Source organism: Paramisgurnus dabryanus, chromosome 2 (genome assembly GCF_030506205.2).
Source record: "Paramisgurnus dabryanus chromosome 2, PD_genome_1.1, whole genome shotgun sequence".
In the NCBI taxonomy this organism is placed as follows: domain Eukaryota; kingdom Metazoa; phylum Chordata; class Actinopteri; order Cypriniformes; family Cobitidae; genus Paramisgurnus; species Paramisgurnus dabryanus.
In genome coordinates, this window is record NC_133338.1 from 15117850 (window position 1) to 15141646 (window position 23797).

The 23797-nt window shown below is 36.6% G+C and overlaps 1 protein-coding gene across 5 annotated transcripts in view; it reads right to left on the minus strand.

Moving 5' to 3' along the window:
• Positions 1–23797, minus strand: part of clcn3 (chloride channel 3) — a 40947-nt gene that overhangs the window by 14853 nt on the left and 2297 nt on the right. For 3 of the 5 annotated variants that reach the window (XM_065294358.2, XM_065294356.2, XM_065294359.2), the window contains exons 2-9: positions 18573–18748; positions 8242–8408; positions 7861–7960; positions 1794–1981; positions 1576–1698; positions 1129–1335; positions 912–992; positions 83–335 (exon numbers count right to left, since the gene is read on the minus strand). In XM_065294358.2, the coding sequence (XP_065150430.1) occupies positions 83–335; positions 912–992; positions 1129–1335; positions 1576–1698; positions 1794–1981; positions 7861–7960; positions 8242–8408; positions 18573–18732 (1279 nt within the window). In that variant the 5' untranslated portion in view covers positions 18733–18748. Of the gene's footprint in view, positions 1–82; positions 336–911; positions 993–1128; positions 1336–1575; positions 1699–1793; positions 1982–7860; positions 7961–8241; positions 8409–15604; positions 15791–18572; positions 18749–23797 lie in introns of those variants that run through there. The other 2 variants (XM_065294357.2, XM_065294360.2) reach the window with 2 other exon arrangements.

Below are 23797 nucleotides of genomic sequence, written 5' to 3' on the forward strand. Positions count from 1 at the left end.
ATATCTGGGATGGGAAGTTAATGTTTCAGAGATTTTTTTGTGCAATATTTCTTAAAAAACACATAACATAGTTCATTTTTACCAAAGCGGGTGGATTTGCGGCGCCGGCACCACGCAATATTGGCCCGGATGAAAAAGGCCCCCCATAGGCCACCGAAAACTCCCAGCAGGATGAAGGGGAAAAGCTCAAAAAGGTACCAGGGAGTGTGATACTCAACGTAGAACAGCACCAGCCGACTGTTCCCGAATGGGTTTATGGAGCGCAGAACAAACGCTGCCACCAGTGCAGCGAAGAAGGAGCGCCACAGAGTCTTTAGAGGGAAGTAGTAACTGACCTGAGGGAAAACATAATTTATAATTAGTTACATTTATATAGCGCTTTTCCAATGCTCAAAGCGCTTTACATATGAATGGGGGAATCTCCTCAACCACCACCAATGTGCAGCATCCACCTGGATGATGCGACGGCAGCCATATTGCACATATGTTAGGCTAAATACCCGTTTAAGGTGATCTAATTGGTTGCAGTTGTTTTGGTGTTTTGAGTGGTTGTTTACAGGCCCATCTAAAAAAAATTCCATCCTCTTATGTGTATATATTGATGCCTTTCTTTGTAAATAGTCTTAAAGGGATAGTTCACCCAAAAATGAAAGTTCTGTCATCATTTACTCACTCTCATGTTGTTACAAACCTGTATAAATTTCTTTGTTCTGATGAACACAAAGGAAGATATTTAGAGGAATGTTTGTAACCAAACCGTTCGTGAACCTCATACACTTCCATAGTAGGAAAAAGAATACTATGGAAGTGAATACTGGCATCATCCTTATAGCAAAATAGCAGTCTTTTTGACATCCCTACACACAATACAGGCGAATTATACTCATTTCACATGATGTGAGGAAACTCACCTCCTCTAAACTGAAGAGTACGCCTCCTATAGGAGCTCCAAAAGCAACAGACACGCCAGCAGCAGACGCGGCAGACAGAACCTGCAACAAGAGAAATACACAGAGCCATAAAAAAAGGTATCCTAAGTATCTTGTTTCCGATATGTCTGTTGCTAAACTACAATCAATACCCAGACTATATCCTAACCCCCACACTGTTCTGGTACTGATGTCTGACCTCTCGTTTCTTGGCTTCGTTTTTGCTGTATTTAGGGAAGAGGTAGGAAAAGATGTTGCCACAGCAACAGGCCACGTGGACCAGCGGACCCTCCTTTCCAAGACTGAGACCTGATGCCACAGCTAGTACCAGAGTGATGGTCTTTATCAGAAGGGTCCACTTCCCCAGGTACCCCCGAATAATGAAGCCACTCAAAATGGTTTTAATCTGATGGAGAAGAGACAGAAAGAGTAAGATGATCGCAAAGTACAACAAAGATAAAGGGCAACTGTATTTCATAATGTTAAAACTGAGTTTTGGAGCAGAAGTCCGATACATTTGATGCTCGCCGCTCGATGCTTATGGCACTGGACGATGAGTTGATATATCCCTGGCTCTTGATTAATGGCTAATAAATACACAAAAAACACACGGCATGGACATATTGCCTACAATTCATAAGGTTACCTCGGGTATTCCAGACCCGCAGGCGTAAGGTGCAAACACTTTCACGAGAGAGACTGCCAGGAAAGCAAAGGACAGCGCCCAAAACGTGAACATGAAGTAGTTCATTATATAGGAACCAGGACCCTAGAGGACACAACAAAAAGATCAGAGATCTTTAAGTGAAGCACCATCTGGTGCACATGAATACTAATCCAGAGTCAGTTTTATATTGTTCTGACCTCAGCCTGACCCAGGATGAGTTCGGCCCATGTCTTCCACTGAGGACACTTGTCTCTCTCAGCAAAGGTGGTCTCGTTGGAGCCCCAGCAGCACTGCTCATGATTGAACCACATGGCACTGAGACAAACGCCCTCCTTTAGGTCGTTCATCCAGTCAGCAGCAATGTCTATGACACCCGCTAATGCTCCTGATGAAACAAGACAAAGACCAATAAATGCTTCACTTCTGATTTCAGGTTTTTTTTCTTCTACTGAAGAAAAGTCATCCCTATCTTTAAAGGGTGAAAACAATGCAGTATTCCTTTATACTGAATTACTATCACTTAAATGCATGTACCTGAGAAGTACAGTACTGTTAGATCATTCAGAAAAACATGATACAATATTTCATTTATATATTTTTACCTTTGTTCTGTTGTATTTATTTGTGCCATTGCTCATAATGTGATTATTACTAACTGTTTACTTTTCTTTAACAATATTTGAAATTTATATGAGGTAGGCTAGTAGTTTTTGGTGTTTAACCTTATTTATTAAGGTTACATGGTTTAAAAACAACCATCAGGCCTGTTTGATTTCAAGGCCAGTGAAAACTTTGGCAGGGCCAGAAAAAATCTGGTCCACTGGACCAATTAAAATCTTTAGCGATGAGCCCTGAAGGAAACTAACATGAACAATTGTATTGACATAACTAAAATGAACAAAAATGAATTAATGCAGATAAACTACATTACTCATTGTCAGTTCATGTTAGCGAATGCATTTACTTATGTAACAAATGCAAAAAAGTTAAATTGGGATTTGTTATGTGGGGGGAATATTAAAATGATGTTACAATTAAAAGAGAGAATATAAATACAAAATATTATGACTAAAACAGTCTTTTAATTAGGAAAATTAAGCAAAAATTTAAATTGCAGTGCTCGATAGTCAAGTTCCAAATTTCGTGGTTAATTATAACTAGGGCTGTCAAAATTAACGTGTTAATAATTTCTGTTTGACCCATGATAGAAAAAAATTGAGATACAGCCTTAGACTGTGACCTATGCTGTCTAAATGAGTGAGAGGTTTTTATAAAAATAAGAATATTAAATAGGGAGGCACCGGCCATTTTTTGAATTTTTTCGGCCGATTTTTCCAGAGGTGCACCCGCGTGCACAGACTTCATTTTTATCATTCGCAAACATGTCTTTTGTGTAAAAGCATTTCGAAATCTGTGCGCAGGACATTAAGATTGCAAGCTGCAATGTCTGTAAAGGACAAGTTAATCGCGGAGAAACAACAGTATATTCGCAGGGCTCTCAGGTTTCATGCATTGACTGTGAGATACACGCATTTCAGTCAGTTTACACACTCACACCTTGTATTTCTAAGAGACTGATAACTTTTCCTGCTATATACAATTAATGGACGAGGCGCAGGGAAGTTATCTGTCGAGTTTAGCTGTCTCGAGTTTTTCCTCGCACTCCTCTGATGTCAATCACTTGGATGTGAGGCACGTCCACGCACAGAGTGAAAGTAAGAAGAGCAAGATCCGATAAATGCTGTAAATAACGCAGGTTTCTTTAATATAGCCAAATACGTGTTAAAGGAACAGTATGTAGGATTGTGGCCAAAATTGGTATTGCAATCACAAAACTTGTGGCTAAAACTGGTATTGCAATCACACAACTGGTGGCCAATAGACAAAATGACAACATAAACATCAGTTGAGGGCTGCAACTCCACTTTTTAAAATCACAATATCCTGGCCAGACCACCGTTGTCAGTGATATAAGTATTTAAAACGAAAAAAGGATTTCTTAATGTCTAGTGACATATCAGGGCCATTTTATGATTAATTGATATAAATTTCTTACATACTGTTCCTTTAAATTATGCTTGATTTATTAAAAAAACTCTACAGCTGCTTTGCAATCAGAAGCTTTAGCTTACCTGAAACTAACGTAGAGGCTTCCTGAAATTAATGAAAGGACCAGAGATGTATTTTTATTATTATTGCCATGTAGTACTGAACATGTAACCTTATCTCTCTCTTAAACACAGCTTAAAATGAACGCTGATGGCAAGTGCTGCAATCCTACTGTATATAATTTTTATACATTTTTATTTTTTAATATGTAGAGCAATTTATTTAATTTGGATAAATTTGTCCGTCTTTTATCAGACTTACCAATTGTTATAATTTATATTTGTGCTGGTCAGTTATGAATAATAGGTAACATTGAACTGCTAGCAAAAACTTGAGAATTTGGTGGGGCAGAGGGGTCTCTCCACTAACAGATGTTATCTCACTCCAAACTTTAAAAATTAAAACCTTAGAGCCCTGCATTTGCCACAACAAACTTGGTCAGACATTTAAGTTCATCACCTGATAGAACACAATAAGTATCAAAAGTCTGTTGATAATGAAAAACAGGCAAGACCATCAACCCACACTTAACCATCCATGTCATGGTCTAATTTAACCACTTATGTTTGTATTGAACATGGCCTACTGCACACTTACTGCTGTCAATTTTAGATGGTTACAGTTATTGTTTTCAATAGCCAAACCAAGTTTAGCCTGTTAAATACCAAATAAACATATTGTTTATGTATACTTTCATTCTTTCTTGTTTGTTGCTTGATAAGAAAAAAAAAACGGAAATCGGATCGGAATCGGCCAATTTGCTTGTTAAGAAAATGGGTATAAAAACCGGCCATGAAAAATCAAGATCGTGCATCCCTAATATTAAACCTTCGTCTAGCGAATCCAATGCTCTAAATGGTCGTTGAACATCTAAAATGATACATCTGATAGGTGTACCATCCTAAATCCTATTCTAATACACAAAGAATGTGTGTCCATCCACTTGCATGCCTGACAGTTTGGTTTCAGTTTTAAAACATGCAGGAATTAGAAAATAGAGTACAGGACTTGCTTGATGTTTACCAATGGTGTTTCAAAAAAACGTTTCAAAAGCATACGCTTTTGCATCCCAAATCATACCAACAAACAAGTAAACTATGGGGCGGTTTCCCAGACAGGGTTTAGATTAATCCAGGAGTAGACCTTAGTTAAAGAGGTCAACCAATTTATCGGGCAGGCCGATTTTTGACATATTTTTTAAAAAATTGCAAAATTAGGCCGATTAATAGGCAGCCTCATCTGCGGGCACCTAAGCGTTGTTGTAGAACTTGTGACGCCGCCTCTTGCTGCAACAAGCAGATCGCTCCCTGAGGGTTTGTGAGAGACTCTGCAGCCGTGCCTTGTTCACAAACAGCTTTTGTAATCGGTCTCAGGATTGCGCGAATTAAGCAGCCAGCACAACAGCGTGACGGGCTTATGTCTCGCGGTGCACCGTCCGTGCAGTCACAAAGATTGGGCTTATTTCATGTGATTAATAAGTGATGATCTTTGTCTGCGTGACCGAGTGAGCAGAGCTGCGCGCACACCTTTTCGGTCTTTAAACTGTCTCTCTGCTTTCTCCCTCGCGCATATTACTCAAAACAAAACTGACACGATGGCGAAAGGTCGGAAGACCAAATCATATCTTGAGAGGAAATGTTTTTGTGTTGTTACAGTAACACTTTGTTTACAGTTTTGCATTGCTCAGCCTGGATTAGCGCACACAATGCGTCCGATGCGCGAAATGACTCCTTTGAACCGATTCGTTTGAATAAATGGTTGAAACAACAGATCTGTCCAACACTGAACTCACAAGACATCACTGTCAGCACAATCAGTCAGTCATAGCACCTCAGAAATGAGAATCTAAATGTGTTTAGAAAGATTTGCCCTAAATAACACGCTAAACTAAATAACAGCAATTTTGATTATTATTACAAATAGAAAATCGGCATCATATATCGGCCACCGGCTGCCCCGATTTCTAAATATTCGAATCGGCATGAGAAAAAACTTTATCAATCAACCTCTACTTAGTTATATTAGGATATTTAAGTAGTATTTAAAAAAACAAAAAACATTTCTGGTGTGCATCTTGAGACCAAACAATGGCATTGATATATTTTAAGATATGTCAGGGCAAGCTGATTTCAGTATGGACAACTCTAACAAGCATTTTAGTCTTGGACAAGAGTAGGTGTTTTTTCTGGCTGCTCGACCACAAGCACATTTAAACCACAATACCAATCCAGTCAAATGTGTTTTCAACTACCTCTGAATGTGGTCGAAAGGGGACGAGCTCAAAAGTTTTAAACACTGTTTACACCCGTCTTTAGCTTCATCCACTTGTGATCCGATCAACAAAGATGCATCTTTATTCCAGGTGTAAACAGCCCCTATAAAGTTACTTAACCTATAAACCTCTGCTTGCATTTAAAGTCAGAACAAGAACAGTAGGACACTGCTTAATACTAAACACATTTCCCATTTCGTGCTTGGATACCTAATAAATCTCTATATGGTTTGGTTAAATAGCTGTTAGCTTGAACATCTGTGCAGCAGGATACCTGGTTATTATGATTCATTATTCAAAGATTGCCCCAGGCTGAATTTAGCAATTAATTTACTAAATTTAATTAACTTCTCTGTAACTGTTCTGGACAATCTGCAAAAGCTTTGTTATAGTCGGATTTCATGACTGGCATTACCCCATTGCCCCCAGCAATATTTGCAGAGCAAAGTTGTTTAGTTAAATTTAGCCAAGACACCTTTCTGAGAATTCTCTATGGGAAATTATTATGTTCAAAGGTTGAATGCAAACGGACTGTAAACAATACGATTTAGTTTGCAATATGTTGAAAAGTTCCTAGGAAAGTTTCACAAATCGAGTTTAAAATGTGCCATTTTGGCACAACAAGCTGTCACGTGACATGCAGGACAAAAACGTGACGTGTGTGTGTATATAAGCAGCTGACTTAGCCTACATCAGCTCTTGTTGCTTTTCTGTTATCAGCGCTGTAATGTAGGGGTGCGCAAGAGATATATCGTTTGTGGCAATATCGTAGTATGTGCAAAATTATATTTATTATATCAGTGCACATAAATTAAATTAGCATGTGCTTTCAGAGCGTGATGTAGCAGCACATTTGATTGCGGCATGTGTGCCTGTAAAAATCAACGTCAAATTAATTTTTAATACTGTAGTCGGTGGCACTCTTTGCTATTTCTATGTCGCGAGCGGAGGAAGTGCCGGCCGCGCTTTTTCTTATGTCGGTCACGAGCGGGGGGACGCGTGTGAGGAAACACATGCACCTGCCCAGAAAACAACAACAGGTAAAGAGAAGTTACTGACGAATACAGTCAGTTCGTAGGAATATTTTCATATGGACTATAAGGTCACCATTATGAACTATTATAAACAATACAGTGTGAAATGGCTAAAGAGGAACTCACTACATTATGTAAAGCTGTGCATCACTTCTTATGCTGCGTTAATGAAAATTTTCTGACATACTGTATTACAATGTTATTTTTGCTTCACGTATGCTACTGTTTAGTACTGTTTACTTGAATGCTTATATTTTAATTCATAAATACCTCTTGCTTGGTTAATAACACCAACATTAACCTTAATCATACCCATCTGTTGTAGGATGAAGCTAGAGCAATAAAATACTTTTCTCAAAACACATTTTTGTTCAAAATATTCGAAGATATTATCCAGATAGGGTTTTTTTTGCCAATATTGCACAACCCTATTGTAATGATGTTTACATACAAACCATGCAACTTTGGGCCAAAACAAAGGCCATGACACAGCAACCCAATGGTCGGCCTTCGGCCAATGTTAGATTGCAAATGTTGGCCAACTTTCTGCTGTGTGTTCTGCATTATTGACACTACTCAGATCCCAGAGTTACCTTTTAGATCGACTATACTCTATTGATGCCTTTTAGTGACATATAGCCCTCATACAAGTTAAGGTTGAGTTATATTCTAATATAGTCTTTTATACTCAATGTATTGAGCAGCTATACAAATCCGAATGGTGAGTGACATTAGTGTAAAAAATGATAGGGAGCATTGCTCACAATCGGCATATCCACAGTTATTTTATGTTAACAAGAAAGTGAATATTTTAAAATTATCAATGATCTTTGCAGTGTGTGGGTTTACCTGACGCAAGTCCTGTAAGTGTGACCACCAGCCACCCTGACCAGGCATCATAAAGACTCTTGGTGAACTCCCACGCCGATTCCTTCTTCCTACTGTTTATCTAAAAAAGGAAAATGCAAATAAGACGCATATCTTCTGATCAAACAAAAATCCCCACAATTGATCACTTTTGAAACCACAGTAAAAAAAAAACTGTAAAGCAGAAAGCTAATTTGCCTAAATACTTTCATACAAATGATCCTTTTAAAGTCATTCACGTTCTAGCAAATGACTCAATTCAAATGACTTGAAATTCAAAATGAGAAAAAACTAAATGAGTGCGCCCTTTCTTTCTTTTTGTTTCTATATTTCTTTTTTTATGATATGTAACAGATGTGTTACCTTGCGGTGGCGCTCTCTGTCTTTGCACTTTTCTCTGACCCAGTCGATAGTGTGGAAATCATCATAGGTTCCCACACCTGGAATGGGCTCATCCAGTAGGTCCAGCAGGTGTGTGGAGCTACTGGCCCCTCCTCCACCTCCACCGTTAGACATGGCGTAGTTTGACCCTAAAGAAACAAAGATGAAATGTAGTTATACAAATGTTGGGCCTTATTTTTATTAAAAATGGATATTTAAAATGCATAGGCATCAGAAACATTATATGTGGGTAAGACAAGACCCATTTAAAGGTAGGGATATGTGTACACAGAGAAAAGCCTAATGGCCATCCTAAGAACCATTTATTTATTGGAAATAGCGTTGTGTTCAAAATATCGATACGGTGAAACATTCTGGTGATGTGCACATCGATACTTCAACCTTCTGTATCGATTCTAACAAACTTAGGTAGCTGGCCATTATGAGAAAATAGTTTGTTTTGTAACCATTATTAGTGCTGTGATGGATTATAGTTGATCTAATATCCATATAAAAGGAACACACCTGTTTAAGTTTAATATCATAGAGTGAAAATTTAAGCGTGTCCTCCCTCTGTTTCACATGAAAGCGCATTAAATCCCATATATCTTGGGCTGGGCGATAAAACCATATCGATATGTACTGTCGATGCACCTTTATCTATAACGATGGGGGGGCTTTCGATATGACGCCTGTTAATGCATGGCTAAAACTGCATAGGACTACTTTACATTGCCATTCCTAGATCTCAAAAAGCCTATTATATGCCCTGATATAGGAGTGTGCCACGAGTGACAAGCAAACAGTCAATAACAAGTGTTGCTGTGTGATTCGGTTGCACCATCGTGTGTAACATGAAAAGCACAAAAACGTGTAAAAATTAGTGCTGTGGCCGAGGAGATTATCAGTAATAAAAGGAAATCCAGTTTTGCAGTTCTTTGGTTTTTGCATCTGACCAGCACCAGAACAATGTTGTGTGTAAGCAATGTTGTGTGTTTTTTAAGCATCTGGTTATTATTTAAGCATATGCAAATGTGTTCTGCAGCTCAAAAATCATTTCATACTTTGAGAATTATCTTACAATTACACGTTGGATGATTCTACGTCTTCATGGGGCTTGGGTCAATATGTGGTATGTATGAAATTTGCCAGGGGTGATCACCAACCAACCCATGAGAAAGAACCTAAGTTACTTCAGGTCAGCTAAATCTGAGTAAAAATATTTCCTCACACACCAATTTTATGAATATGGTAAAGAACAAACATGTAAACACCCTTTCACCAAAACACAAACAGTGCAAAATCATAAATTCATTCTACTATGAGGCACTAAGAGTAACAGCACATTCAACAATCATTATGGCCACATTTTCATCATTCACACTGACTCGTTTAATGAAAGCGGATAATCTGGTGAACAGACCGAATGTGTGTTCTGTTCTGAGATCAGCTGTAACTGTAGCACATCAGCTGATAATCAGCTAATCAGCTTTCCAGATCCAGCATATGTAGCTAGCCAGAAATGAGCAGACATGGAGCGCATTTATAGTACACTACAGTAGTTCCATAAAGAGGATATGTTAGAAAAACATGCAACAAAAAGAAAGAATATCAACTTTGTGTGAGTGGGACTGCTTAATTAATCATAAAAATCATCACCAGATTACTTGACTACCAATATAATGACTAGCGGAAGCACTAGTAGTCACGATGCTCAAACAAACCACAGTCAGTGGTTAAAATTTCTACAGAGAAATCAACCTAAGAATAGCCATCACTCTATATTGAGAATGGGCAAAAAGTTCAGCTTTAATGTATTAAAACGGCAAGTACCAAATATAAATGTATTGAAAGCAAAAAGATAAAAAAAAGCTTAAAATAAAGGGCAAAGACTGCATTTAGGCTGAAGGAACATAATGTTTCAGGCCGAATAAATTTAATCATCCCTGCCGTCTTGCGCCACATAAACCTGGTACACAGAAAGAGCAGGGCAGCCCTGAGGCTTGCAAATCGTCTGTTGCCAGTCTGATTCTCTGCTTATTCAAAAGCCAAACCTGTATTTTAATTTTTTTTACTGTCAGTATCTAATGTAGTGGATATACTGTATAAAAGACTATGCTAGGCTATTCCAATTTATTGTCTAATTTCGTAAAAAAAAACTGTAAGCTGTAAAAGCTAACTGGCTGTAAAAAACTGCGCCTTGAGTTTTCTTCTGCCTTTTGCATCTGTGTAAATGTCGATTTCACTTCCAGCACTTCCTTCCAGATCATGCATTCAGCAAAAAAAGAAAATGAAAAGAATGTGTTTATACAAAAACTGTGGAAGTGCATGCTTTTAGCAGGTGGCTGATTGCTATAGTGAACTGTGTGGATTAGTGGCTAAAACACTTCATAATTTATAGACAATTTGTAAAGAATAGTCAAAAAGAAAAGGGACATTCCACATTTTTTTTTTAAATATGCTCATTTTCCAGCTCTCCTAGAGTTAAACATTTGATTCTTACTGTTTTGGAATCCATTCTGATCTTCGGGTCTGGCGCTAGCACTTTTAGCATAGCTTAGCACAATCCATTAAATCTGATTAGACCATTAGCATTGTGCTAATAAAATTGAAATAAACTGGCGTAATAATCAGTGACTTTGCTGAAAAAAGTCTCTATCTTGTCATCAAACATTAAAAAAGGCTACATTATGTAAGTTTGTTGAGTACACTTAAACACGCGCACACACACAGACGGAGGACGAATTCAAAATTCTTCGGGAAGAAGATGCAGCATAAACAGTCGCTCCACATAAAGTGAAAATTACCTTGTTTTTTATTGCTTTATTCTGCAAATGTATTTTAATGGACTACAGTATGAGACACAGTAGCGCAACTCTCGCTCAAGTTAACACAGCAAGAGTTCTGATCTTTGAAGGGAATAGGGATGATCACGTTTGATTGGAGTTGGACCAGACACATTCAACCGCATGTGTATCTGTGCGTACAGAAAATTGCTCACTGTAGCCCATTTTTGTGGTTAAATATTTTAAAATCACTTAGGTGTTAACATTTGCAAGCCTTTGAAACACGTGCAAATTATCAGCTTTCATCCAATTTAAATTTGCATATTAATCCGCAAATCACATCCGAGCCAAACTGTAAGTAGTGATCTGTATGGATCACGGATGAACTGTGATCCGTTACACCACTAACTAGTATTTAAAAAACAAACATCTTAAGAAACTTGTTAGCCTACAATATTTCCCTCTTATGATTGAGCATTAGAGACTTGGGCTTGAGTAGGCTACTTGCTGGTGGCAAGCAGCTCATTTCTCCGATGAATCAACGATTACCGGAAGTAAACTTCACCGAGTCATTAGACAGAAATCTTGTCAAAGAATAAAAAAAAAATAGCGGTATTAACCGGCTACCATTATTTTAAATGAACATTTCTGTTCCGGAACTTATATTTTGTAAAAGTTTCTGGTTTCGTTTCTGTTCCTTGCAAAACATCAAAAGTTTCTGGTTTTCGTTTTCATTCCGTGAACCGGTTCAAAGCCTTGGTGTGGTCTGTGGGCGAATCTGTCTGCTTTCGTTTAAATGCAAGCGGGAGAAATGGCAGGTTTAAATTGACGCAAACTAATATTATGTCAGAGTCCGCTGCTTGTGTTGTTAGTAAACATCTTTCTCTGATATTTCAGAACAATTGATGAGATAAGCTCATGCAACTTTCATATGCTAGCAAAATGAAACCAAAATGTAAGAAGCTTTCATTTCAGTTTTATAAATGAAAGCCTACAAATAGCACTGCACACAGTGTGTTTGTGCTAGAAGTCATGTCCTATATTAAAACATTGTGCTCAATACATTACACATTAAATCAATAAGCAGCGTGTAGGCTGAATTTTGTGGCTGTTCAAACACATTTCACCACATGCACATCTACACCACAACCTGGTCAAATGTGTTTTCGACTACCTCTGAAAGTGGATGAGCTCAAAACTTTTTACACCCCGTTTACATCTGTATTTAGCGCTGTCCATTTGTGAACCTATCGAACAAAACGCATCTTAATACCAGGTATAACCATGGCAAAATTGGAAGTTGTTTTTAAAACAATGCCTTGTTGCCACTGTCTAAACTTCATAACCTCGAATCTATGAGAAAGGTGACATAATGTATGTTAATTTAGTCTATAGGCATGCACGAGTATAAACCAAAAAACGATACTGGCCTACGAAACTGCTCAAGAGATACAAAGTGTATTCTCAAAAGTTCACATCAAAGTTCACATCATTTCATCATTGTTGTGTAAATGTAGCACCAATTTCAACCTTGGGCTATACAATAAAGGAAGGACATAATTGTGTAAGAGGACTTTATCCACAAAGACTAAAACCTAGCAATTTCCTAGGCACCTAGATTTAATGCATATACTAGATGCGACTTTCATTCTACTTCATCAGGCAACTGCAGCTCATACATGTTTTCTTGTAAAGTTCAGGCCTACAACTCTTCAGTTTTTGTGAGATGTTAAACTGCGGTAAAGTGACAGGTAAGATGCATGTTGTTATGTAGTTACTAAATATCACAAAGACGTGTTTGTTTGTGCTGCGGGATGTTCAACACTGAACCAAGGAAAAAGGTATGCTTTCTCAAGAATAATCTGCTCTGACATGTTTCTGATGTCAACATGTAACAACCACGTTTAATGAGATGCGCAGCACTGTTCCCCATCCATGTTTTATAAAAAGGAAAATAAAGCAACATCATGCCATTGTCCTGTCCAACTTGGGTGATACTTGGGTGTTCTGTTTGCTAGCATGTCCCCTTTAAGTTGTTATTGTTTTATTGCATTTAATTTTATCATAATGGTGTTGTTATTTTCCGACAAAAAAAAAAAATTGACAGATAAGCTAGGCTAGCATATGAGGAGTAGAGCTGCAACTAATGATTATCTTCATAATGGATTAATCACTAATCGGATAAAAAACATAAACATTACTCAGTTCGATTTTTCACTTATTATTTTAGTTAAAGAAGGAACTAAATTAGGGTATTCACAGAAGTGTACTTTAAAAAGTGATAAAGCCACACAATTCTACAGTGTTTTACTAATATAATATTTTTGATTGTGATATTTTAAGCCTTAAATAAAAAAAGTTTGTGCAGCTTAAATATAAACAAACAAGGGATGTAGTGATGAGGAAATCTTGCCACAGATGAATAAACTCATTTTTAGACCTTGATGAGACTTAACATTATTATTAGCAAAATGAACAAACCATATGATGTGCAAGTGATATACATGCATTATTACAAAAATAAAACTTTAAAATAGATGCTTAGTTTGTGGTTCAATGCTAATTTTATGGAAACCCCAAAAAAATTAAACAAATACAAACTCACTTATATTAAAGGACGAAATGTAAACTTGCTTCTGTCATAGTCCTGTCAGGGTTGCCAGATCCCCGTAACAAAAGCATCCCAATGAATATTCACAGCCCAATACCAACTACTAATGAACCAAATCCTTCAATCTCTCTCTTGCAGAAAAAACATCAAAATACAGAAACCTGTTGACATCGAATTTCATTATCAATTTGATCAATTAGTTGTTACCGCCCTAAGGAGCAACTCAGATGCAAAAGCCACTAAACACCCCCTCTGGCAAAAATTAGATAACAACATTCAGAAATAGTGGTTTGTTGGCAGAATACACAGAGAGTGATTAAAAAATGCTCATTTATAAGAAAACATCTCAGGATGCTTTTGCATCTGAGATATTGTCACAACAGAGACAAAGATCAGAGTCTATTAGTGTGAATACACTGAATGATTCTGTAACTGTCTAAAAAAGGGAAATGAGAGAAATTATGCAATGACCTGAAACCCATAATGTTAGGCCTAGATTTTAGAGATTCAAGTGCACTCAGGAAGCTACAACATCTGAGTCAAGAAGTCATTAACATGAACATCACACCTTAAAAGAGTAAAAAACAAATGTAGAATATGTTAAATAATAAGGGAAAATATATAAACCTCACATCTATATTCATATCTACTTCAAGCACTAAAATTCAATTACATGAAGGAGTTAAGTGTATTCGGTTTCTATGACGGATTAGTAAAAAAAACTGTTTGCGTCTATTTGAGAGAGGTACTAGAGACAAAGAGATTATGATTGCTCTGAAGTAAAGCACATTAGTTGTGCTGCTGAGTCATGTTGCCTGTTATGTGTGTTTTAATGTAAAGCTCAACTCTGAGTCTCACTCTGAGCAGCAGCAGCACTCAAGCAGAAAACCTCAATGGCTCTAGGGGGTGATGGGCATCAGATGCTTAGCACACAACGTGTGATAAGTTCATAGCTTACTGATTCCTTCTTCACTAGCACACAAAGATCTAATAAACAGGACTGCATGGGTAAAGTAAGACAAAATATTTAAATAAAAGTTCCAGTTTTTCCCGCATCAATAAATTACACAGCGATCAAAAAGAAATTCACCACTCACAAACATTTTAGAGACTATATTAGTGAGGACCTCCCAGACTCTCTTAATTTTGGACAAAACAATTTTTCTGTGCAATACATTTACACTCACACAGACTTGTTGTCATCAACAGATTTGATTGGACTTCAACCATAACATACATTTAGTACATTAAATTAATACATAAAATACATTTAATTATGAAACTTGAATTGTGTGCTTTTGTCAGTTTTAGAGCTTGAAAGCAGATCCTCATTTAATTTTATATTTACACTGACATGAAGGCAAGTTTCTTTCTTTAATAATTTAGGTAAATTTATCTCATTTAAGTAATATCATGTAAGTGTCAACAGAACGTTCTTGACTAGTAACGTTACTTTACTTGACTGCTCACACACGCATGCATGCATACGCATACATACATGTATACGTACATACAAACGACTAATGCTGCTATAAAGAATTTGTGATGATATCCTTCAGCATTACATACATACATACATACATACATACATACATACTTTGACAAACACACAAAATGCAACGTACCGATAAATATATACATAGCATTCATTCATTAATGGTTCATGCACACGTCCATACATACATACACACACACATACCATAATAGTCATCTTTGCTGTTTTGTTCACACCCGTGTCTTCACAAACAGTCCTTCGCATTGCAACACATTCATGACAAACACAAATTCAGCACAAAAATAAACCACATTATATTTTCCCAAGCGCTTTCGATAAAACCCTCGTCATCGTCTCAGATTATTAACTGGACGACACTTGGCTCGATTATTCAACCTGTCGCGGATATAATGTGAGGAGTAAATAAGCAAAAAGCCAAAAATGGCCGCGTACCTTTCTTTCTTATTTCATGCAGGGGAATCGTGTCCCCTCCGCCGTCGTACGGTAAATAAGGGTCGGCGGAGTCTTCCTCCATATCAATGAACGATTCACAGATCAACTCTCACATCAGCGTTATTAGCCATAAACAGCGTAGCTGCGTTTGCGCATATGAGCGCGTGCGTCTCTCCAGCACGTCAATGCGGCACCCCGTGACGTCATCGCGTACAAGGCGACGCAGACTCACGAATGCTATGTTAAGTAGCTGCTGAAATCTCTCCCCTTTTGCAATGTCTTAAAACGCGAAAACTCATTTAGTATGTATTTAAATAACATCCATATCAGAAAAGAGCACGTTTCTAATATTTTTATTTTGAAGTAAATTTAACTATTTAAGCCCTAGTACAGTGAGAGACCCGCAAACCTTTCACATTAGCTGTGCTCACCAGGTGACAAGTCTATTATTACTTACTTGTTATCACACACACAAACATCTGCCACTCTATATCAGATGTGAAATATAAAGTATAAAGTAGAGCACATCAAAATAAGCTCATGGATTGCCTCCAGATTGAGTAGCGTATACAAACATAACTACAGCACTGCACGCATGCACACCATCACATTATCTTCTACCATTTACCTTGTCAATAATCCTCCAGTTGCCAAGTAACTGTTCTGGACCATGCGATGAGGTCAGTCATTGCCTCTGTTATGATGTAATATGACTATGTTGAAAATCAAAACAGCTTTCATAGCTTAGTCTGATGTTTTGTTTGTAGTTTTCAGGTTCGAGTGACATCATCGGTCCCATGCACACATCTCATTGGAAACACAGAGTATTTAAAGAGTACACTTGTGAGAAGGCAGCCCTAGAGACCCTACTCTTCCCGAAGTTTAAAAACAGAAACCACCAAGCTGTGAAACCAACAACTGGTGTAAGTCGGTACAAATTTCCTATTTGTTCCCTTCAATTGGCAGGTCTGTCAAACTGGTTCCTATATGTTGCCTCTCTCATAAGCCACGTCATTTCATTCACACAAACTGAATGTACAAACCTGCTGGTCAACTAGCCGGTTATGTCATACAGAGCCTTTCAATGACATGAACATTCCTCTGGTTATCCATCATTCTAGTATCATGAGTCAAGCAACAAATTTGAGTATGACTACTTTCTGGTTTCCTTTATCAGCCTCTATTGTGATGTCAGCACAGGCTTGTGTCGGACAGGTAACTTTCCAGTGTCAGAGCGGCCGAAGAGAGTCAAAGAATTTGATAGGACAGAGATTGTTGAATGACAATGAAAGGTGATACCTCCCATTACACAGCTACAAAGACTCTACTTGTGTGCGTGATCCAGTGAAGGTTTGTGAGGCCAACCGCTACGCTTGCACTGAGATGCTAATGAATAATGAATTTACTAATGACAGAACAGGACTTTTTTCATGACCTCCAAATACTGCACAACATCCAGTGAAATTAGTATGTTATAAATCAACTCTTTGTTGCTAAAACTTTTCATTTTTCACCCACCCTATTCTAAAAAAAAATAAGATATTAATACAAGGAGCTTTGTGTTCTACAGTTAGAAACCCATTTGCAATGCTGTGTAGGCCAAGGACAGAAAACAACAAGCTTATGCTGTCTGATTCAAATTTTATTTTCTCCAAAAAGAAGAATTTAATTGTATTATTAGATGCACAAGAATTCTGTCATTATTTACTGTTGGTCTAAAGTTTGCTGGTATTTGTTCAGTAAAACACAAAATGAAATACACAGACTTGTAAAACATTCAATGTAACAACTATGGTTTATGTAGCATCTGTGTCCTGTGTCAACAAGCTGTTATAAAGTACAACACATTTTTTTTAGTAACAAAACACATTTATTTTTGGTTGAAACATGTTGGCTTCAAGTAGCTGGAATGATTGTATTTTTCAGTTGATCCTGCATGAAGCACCACAATTTTCTTAAAGGTGCTGTGTGTAGATTTTTGCAGCGTCTAGCGGTGATATTGCGATTTGCAACTAATTGTTCACTGAAGCTACAGTAACCCTCACAGGACAAACATGCCATCTGAGAGACAACAAAGTAACAAAATGCGTTCTATAGAGCAGTTTAGGGCTAATGTAGATATAGGGAGGTCCATAATGGCAACTTCCATGTAGGACTCTCTGTGTATCTAGAAAAAAAACGGCTCATTCTAAGGAAGTGTTTCCCAATCCTGGTCCTCGAGCACCCCCTCCCTAAAAGTTATAGATGTCTCCTTATTTAACACACCTGATTTAACTCATCAGCTTGTTAGGGAGATATGTTTATCATTTTGGAAGGAGGCTGATAAGTTGAATCAGGTGTGTAAAATAAGGAGGAGACATCTACAACTTTTCGGGAGGGGGTGATTGAGGACTTGATTTAGGTTGGAGCTAAACTTCGCAGGACCGTCGAGTCGATCACCAGGAGCAGGACTGGGCAGCCCTGATGTAAGGTCTTTGCACACCACAGATATTCTATTGCATTTTTGTCAAACAAAGTTACATTAAAAAAATCAAAGAATCATAAAACTAATAAATTGTAATATTAAAAAAATATATATATTTGCCAGGAATCTATACAGAAAATCAAAACATTTTATTTTGACAAAATCTATGTGAGCGCACATCACGTGACAGTTATGCCTTCCATTATTACAATATTACTACAAACTAAGCAGGTACTTCTTATATGGTTTAGAGAAAGGAGGCAAACTATTACAAATCACAAACAAGGATAAGTCAACCAAACTTAACTAAAGAAGGGAAAAAAAGAAATGCATGGAAGTGAATGGATACATTTAGCTGAAAGCAGAGCTCTGGCAAGCAGTAAGTAAATGCAAAAATCCAAAATTGCTAATGTCATATCATCCATCTTTACTTCAAGTGAATAACAACTAATGTAAATTAGGAGAATCTCACCTAATTCTCAATCTACGTCAAGAATGGCCTACCTGGGGACGCGTCCCCGTCGAGCAGGTTGTCGTCCTCTGTGGTGTGGAAGTCCATGATGACTCCAGCACCATCAAGGAGCTCTTCGTCACTGCTGGCACTGGTGATGCTATTGTAGCTGTTCCTGCCGTAGCCTCTGTTGAACAACTGCTCAGACTCCATTTAGCAAGACAACACCCTGAGAAACCATAACACAAATAGACACAGAAAATCAGGTCATGAGAATCAATAATCTGCTAGGGATAACCACACTTTACAATCTTGGACAAAGAAAAGTAAGCATCATCAGCTCAAAAATCACTGTTACTTAAAAGGGACATTTTATTTTATTTTAAGATGTAAAATAAGTCTTCAGTGTCCCCAGAGTGTGCATGTGAAGTTTTAGCTTAATATACCCCAAAATGGGTCGTTTTAGGGTGTGTCCCTTTAAATGCAAATGAGCTGATAAAATGCAAACACTGATCACCATAACGGTGTTGAAATTAAAACTCAATTGTGCTGTCAATTATTCTCTTTCTCCCTCTTTGCAGGCATCTGGTATAATGCAGATTAAGGGTCGGTATTATTATTATAATAAGATCCCTTTTCTATGTCACATAGGGAGCAAAATCTTAATGATCTTTTTTTCACATGCCAATGGTTTACCAAAACAAAGTAACTGGGTTGTTCTTTTTTACGTTTTCTAGGTTGACATAAACACTGGGGACCCAATTATAGCACTTAAACATGGAAAAGTCAGATTTTCATGATATGTCCCCTTAATTGTGCAGGGGATTATGATATTATCAAAATAAATAAACAAATATGTTTGACAAAATATGGTAACAGTATGAATATGGCGACAGTATAAAGCAAGTTGCCAATGTGTATTATAGGAACAAAAGCTTAAAAATTAGGGAAGATTCTTGTCTGTATGCTTTCTGTATCGCCCATCATTGTGTGAATGCTGCAGCTATTTAGTTCTTGGGTAATTGCTCCAGTACTAGTTCCTAAAAATTAGTACCAGAACTAAACTGTCCAAAAGTGGCTACACCAACGCTATCTCATGGAAATTCGTACGGGTTTTATGAAGTCGTATTAATTCATATGACCACATTCATACATTACATGATTTGGCTTTGCCCCTGTGACGGGGTTTTGTTAATTTTTTAATGATAATCGTAAATTTTACATACATTTGCTTGGCAGTTTTTGTTAACATACAGAAGTACAGTATACAGGTAAAAAGTTCAAGCCTTTATTTTATCTGTATTAATAATATTGTGTAATATTATTACAATAATAGTTTTCTATTTCATTAATATACTTTAAAATTAGTGCTGGGAATAGATTAATTGCGATTAATCACATTCAAAATAAAAGTGATTTTTTGCAACACTTTGTACTGAGTGTAATTATTATGTATATTCAACCACACACACATACATATAGTAATTTCAGATTTTTTTATTTATATATTATTTTTATTTATTTATATATAATATAGAATATATAAAATATAAATAAATATATATATATACACACACACACACACACACACACACACGTAAATGGTTCTTAAATACATACATGAATGTGTGTGTATATTTATATATACATAATAATTACACACAGCACACACTCATATATTATGCAAAAAAAATCACTTTTATTTTTCCCAGCACTTTTTAAAATATAATGTATTCAAAGCTGAGTACATTTAATACCTTTGTGAGTAAATTTAACAAGAATGTGTGATGGCAAAAAATTTTTTTATCTGCTTTTCTTTGAAACTTTTCAAAGAGTCCTAAAAAAATGCATCACAGGTTGCAAAATAGTTACATAAATGGGACTTTTTTGGAAGGGGGATGGTTTTATTTTATACAATCATATTGAGCTTGTTTATTACATTCAACATGCTTTCAGGTTGCTCATTGAAAGAATCAATTAAACTTCTACTTACAATTAAATCAATATCTAATATGTATTTTTTATACATTAAGTTGCATGTCTGCTTATGGCCAAACAAAATGTTTATATTTACATTTGTAAATGATAAAATGTATATACATTGTCATAAATTCCCATAAATCCCTGTTAAGTTTCCAACTTGGAATATTTCCAAAGTTCCCAAGACTGTGTTACCATGGAAAGTTTTAGGAAATGTACCACCCTTTTGGAACCCTACTGTTATGGAGATATGTTTATGGAGTTACTGTGCTATGAATTTCCATAGTAATAGTACTAGAATTCCTTATCACTACTACCCCCTATTGGAGAGATTGAAACATCAGTCAAAAGAGAGAGAGTCTGATGCAACACTCAAGTAAAAATTAATATGGGAAATTACAACATCAAGTGCTCTTTGTACTCTAGCCATTTAAGAGAAACAGGCCATAAAGTTTCCCTGCTGCTCTAATCGTTTCACAAAATGACAAATATTCGCATAATTTCCAAGTCATTTTTACAAAGTTTTTCGCTTAAAAAAACACTCCTCCATCCTGTCTCTGTTTTTCTCCTTTCTTAATTTCCTTTCTAGTCTGTTTTTGAAATCTCTTGATCTGTAATCATGAGTCATGAGTCACGGTGTGGTGAACAGGGCTCTATTTGAACTGAGATCACATATTGCAAATAATTAACTCGACAATGGCAGCATCTGTTTCTCTCAACACTCGTTTGAAAACAGAAAAGTTTGAAGTTTTGCAAAACTATTGACTGTTCTTAAAGAAATCCCTCAACAGCCCTAGCCACCCCTATTTCATGGGTCAAATAAACAGATAGTCCTGCACCTTTGACACCTATGTTAACAGGTTAGAAAATTCACAAACAGCAGCAGTGCCGTCATCGTGCAGCCGGTGTGAAAAACAATGGGCATGGACTGCAAAGACTCTGCCAATGCACCGCAAACGCACCCCTTTGGCCATTAGAGTGTGAAACACATACACTTATGTTGCTATATTGCAACATGCTCATACGTCACAAAGCGGTTTAAAAAAATTCCATCAATACACACTTTGTCTTTATTTCTTTGAGATCATTTAAAGCATTTCATTTCTATTTAATTAAAATCTGTGTTTCAAACTATGATTTCACAAACAAATTATGAAACCCAGAAAAGTAGCTACAGGGCACAATAGCCTCAATTGATCAACTATCTGAGGAAATGTTTAAGTTGTATCAAATTACAACAAGAAATTCAATTTATTTGCTTCAATGTGTTTTTTTATTCTAAGGTCAAAGTTATAAAAAGCGCACAAATCAAATATTTAGACTAAATAAAGCACAGATTATGAATGAAATTCGATCATAAGGACTGATCATGTCTAGTCTTTTCTAGTTGTGCTCAGTCTTTATTTACAATCACAGTTAAAAATCATGCAAGAAACACTATTTAAATGTGTTAAGTCCAATCTTAGAATGTTTCAGCAAGTTGTTAGGTGTGTCGTCAGTATTAATGTTGAATCAAAACAAAATTACTTCAAATATTTAAATTAAGCAGGTCATGCCCAGCAGTGTGAAATAACGTCATTAAAAATCTCTAAAATGCTGCCTTCGGAGACGGTATTCAAAGGCAGGAATGCATCAAGGCACATGCGAATCAAATGCTTACTTTACTTCCTGACTCCTGAGATACCTTCATCGTCCCACAATTCTATGCGTGTGTTTGCGCGGGGAACGTGATTGGTCGAGCCTGGTCGAGTTCAAAAAATAAGATGGCGGACAAGAAAGCGGATGGAGCACAAATTTTGTGTAAATAAAGTTTCACTTTTTTACACCTTTTGATTGCATTTCTAGCAAACAAATTGGGTAGTTTTCAAATATTGGATCAGTTATTAGAAAGGCGCACTCTGTTTATATTTTAAACAGAATTCCATTTAAGCTGCCTATGAAGGATGTCCAAATGCGTTTCTCGTAGCTGCCTTCATGTCTTCAAAGTCATTGCCTCATGAGGAAGCAAGGCAACAAGTCAGCTGCCTAAGCTTTCTAGATCTCGCCACATTGATGACTGACAGGCTGTGCATGTGACATCAGCATCAATCAAAATCTCTGACAGGCGAGTCAATTAGGTCACCATAGCAACAATTCCACAACTTAAGGTCAGCAAGAAGAAAGGTGGGTAAACAGATTGTAAATATAGTGCGGCGACAGCTGAACACGCTAAAATGATGCTGATAGGAGATATACTGAGAAAACAGTTAAATGCCTTATCAATATTTTTGTTTATTACGACCTGATTTTACGTAAAAATGATTAGGGTTAACACACTTTTTGATGAATAGATTCTAATGATTTTTCAGTTGTTAACGATAACTAAGGATTCTTTTAAGAAATCCTATTGATTCCTCTGGGACTTTAATTTGTGGGTCAGGTTACAATCCTTTGGGTTTATGCATTTAAATTTTTAGTATAAAAATTGATGAGACATGACTTTTACAATTGTACACGTTTACTGTCAAAATATGTGTATTTTTTCCATGTCTAAGGGAACCCTGGTTTGTACACAACCTATTGTTTAAAAAAAATACTGCATTTTGAAACATAAAGCCTCAAACACTGTTACACAATTTTAACCATCACTCGCTTTCACTCCGTTGTCATGGTAGTATTGCCAAGGTGATAGTTGCTTAGAGATGAATCAGCATTTTCAGATCTGCATGAAATGATGGGTTCTCACTATCACTTGTTTTCCTAACTGCTAGTTAAGACAACATTGATACAGCTGATAAACAATACCACAAAAAGTGATTATAAACAGTCACATTGTAAAGTCTGTCATTAAACCCATCCTAAAATGAATACAAAAAAGTAAGCAAAATTAACTCTATTATGTGTAGACAGTTGTTTTTGAAAAAGTTATGCTTACAAGTCAATGCTCACTATAGTTTTAATAAAGATGAACAATATAAGTATAAACATATGCATAAACAAAAAGTCATAGAAAATACCTCCATATCATATACAGACCGATATCTTGTGATGTCAAATATTAATGTAACAGGTCAGATGTGCTATATGGTGCAGATCATATGTTTGAAGTCTATCCAACTTCACTTGACACACACTTTTACTGTTGCTGCAGTCTTTCTTGACTTTTTTAAAAGTTTTATGCAGCAGTTAAAAATTATATGAGAACGCACTTTTATTACACACAGGCATAGCTCCAGAAATGAAATCACAGTCTGAATTTAAAAAAAATATTAAATATTTGTGAATTCAGTAACAACTGATTTTTTTGGGAGAATTTCTT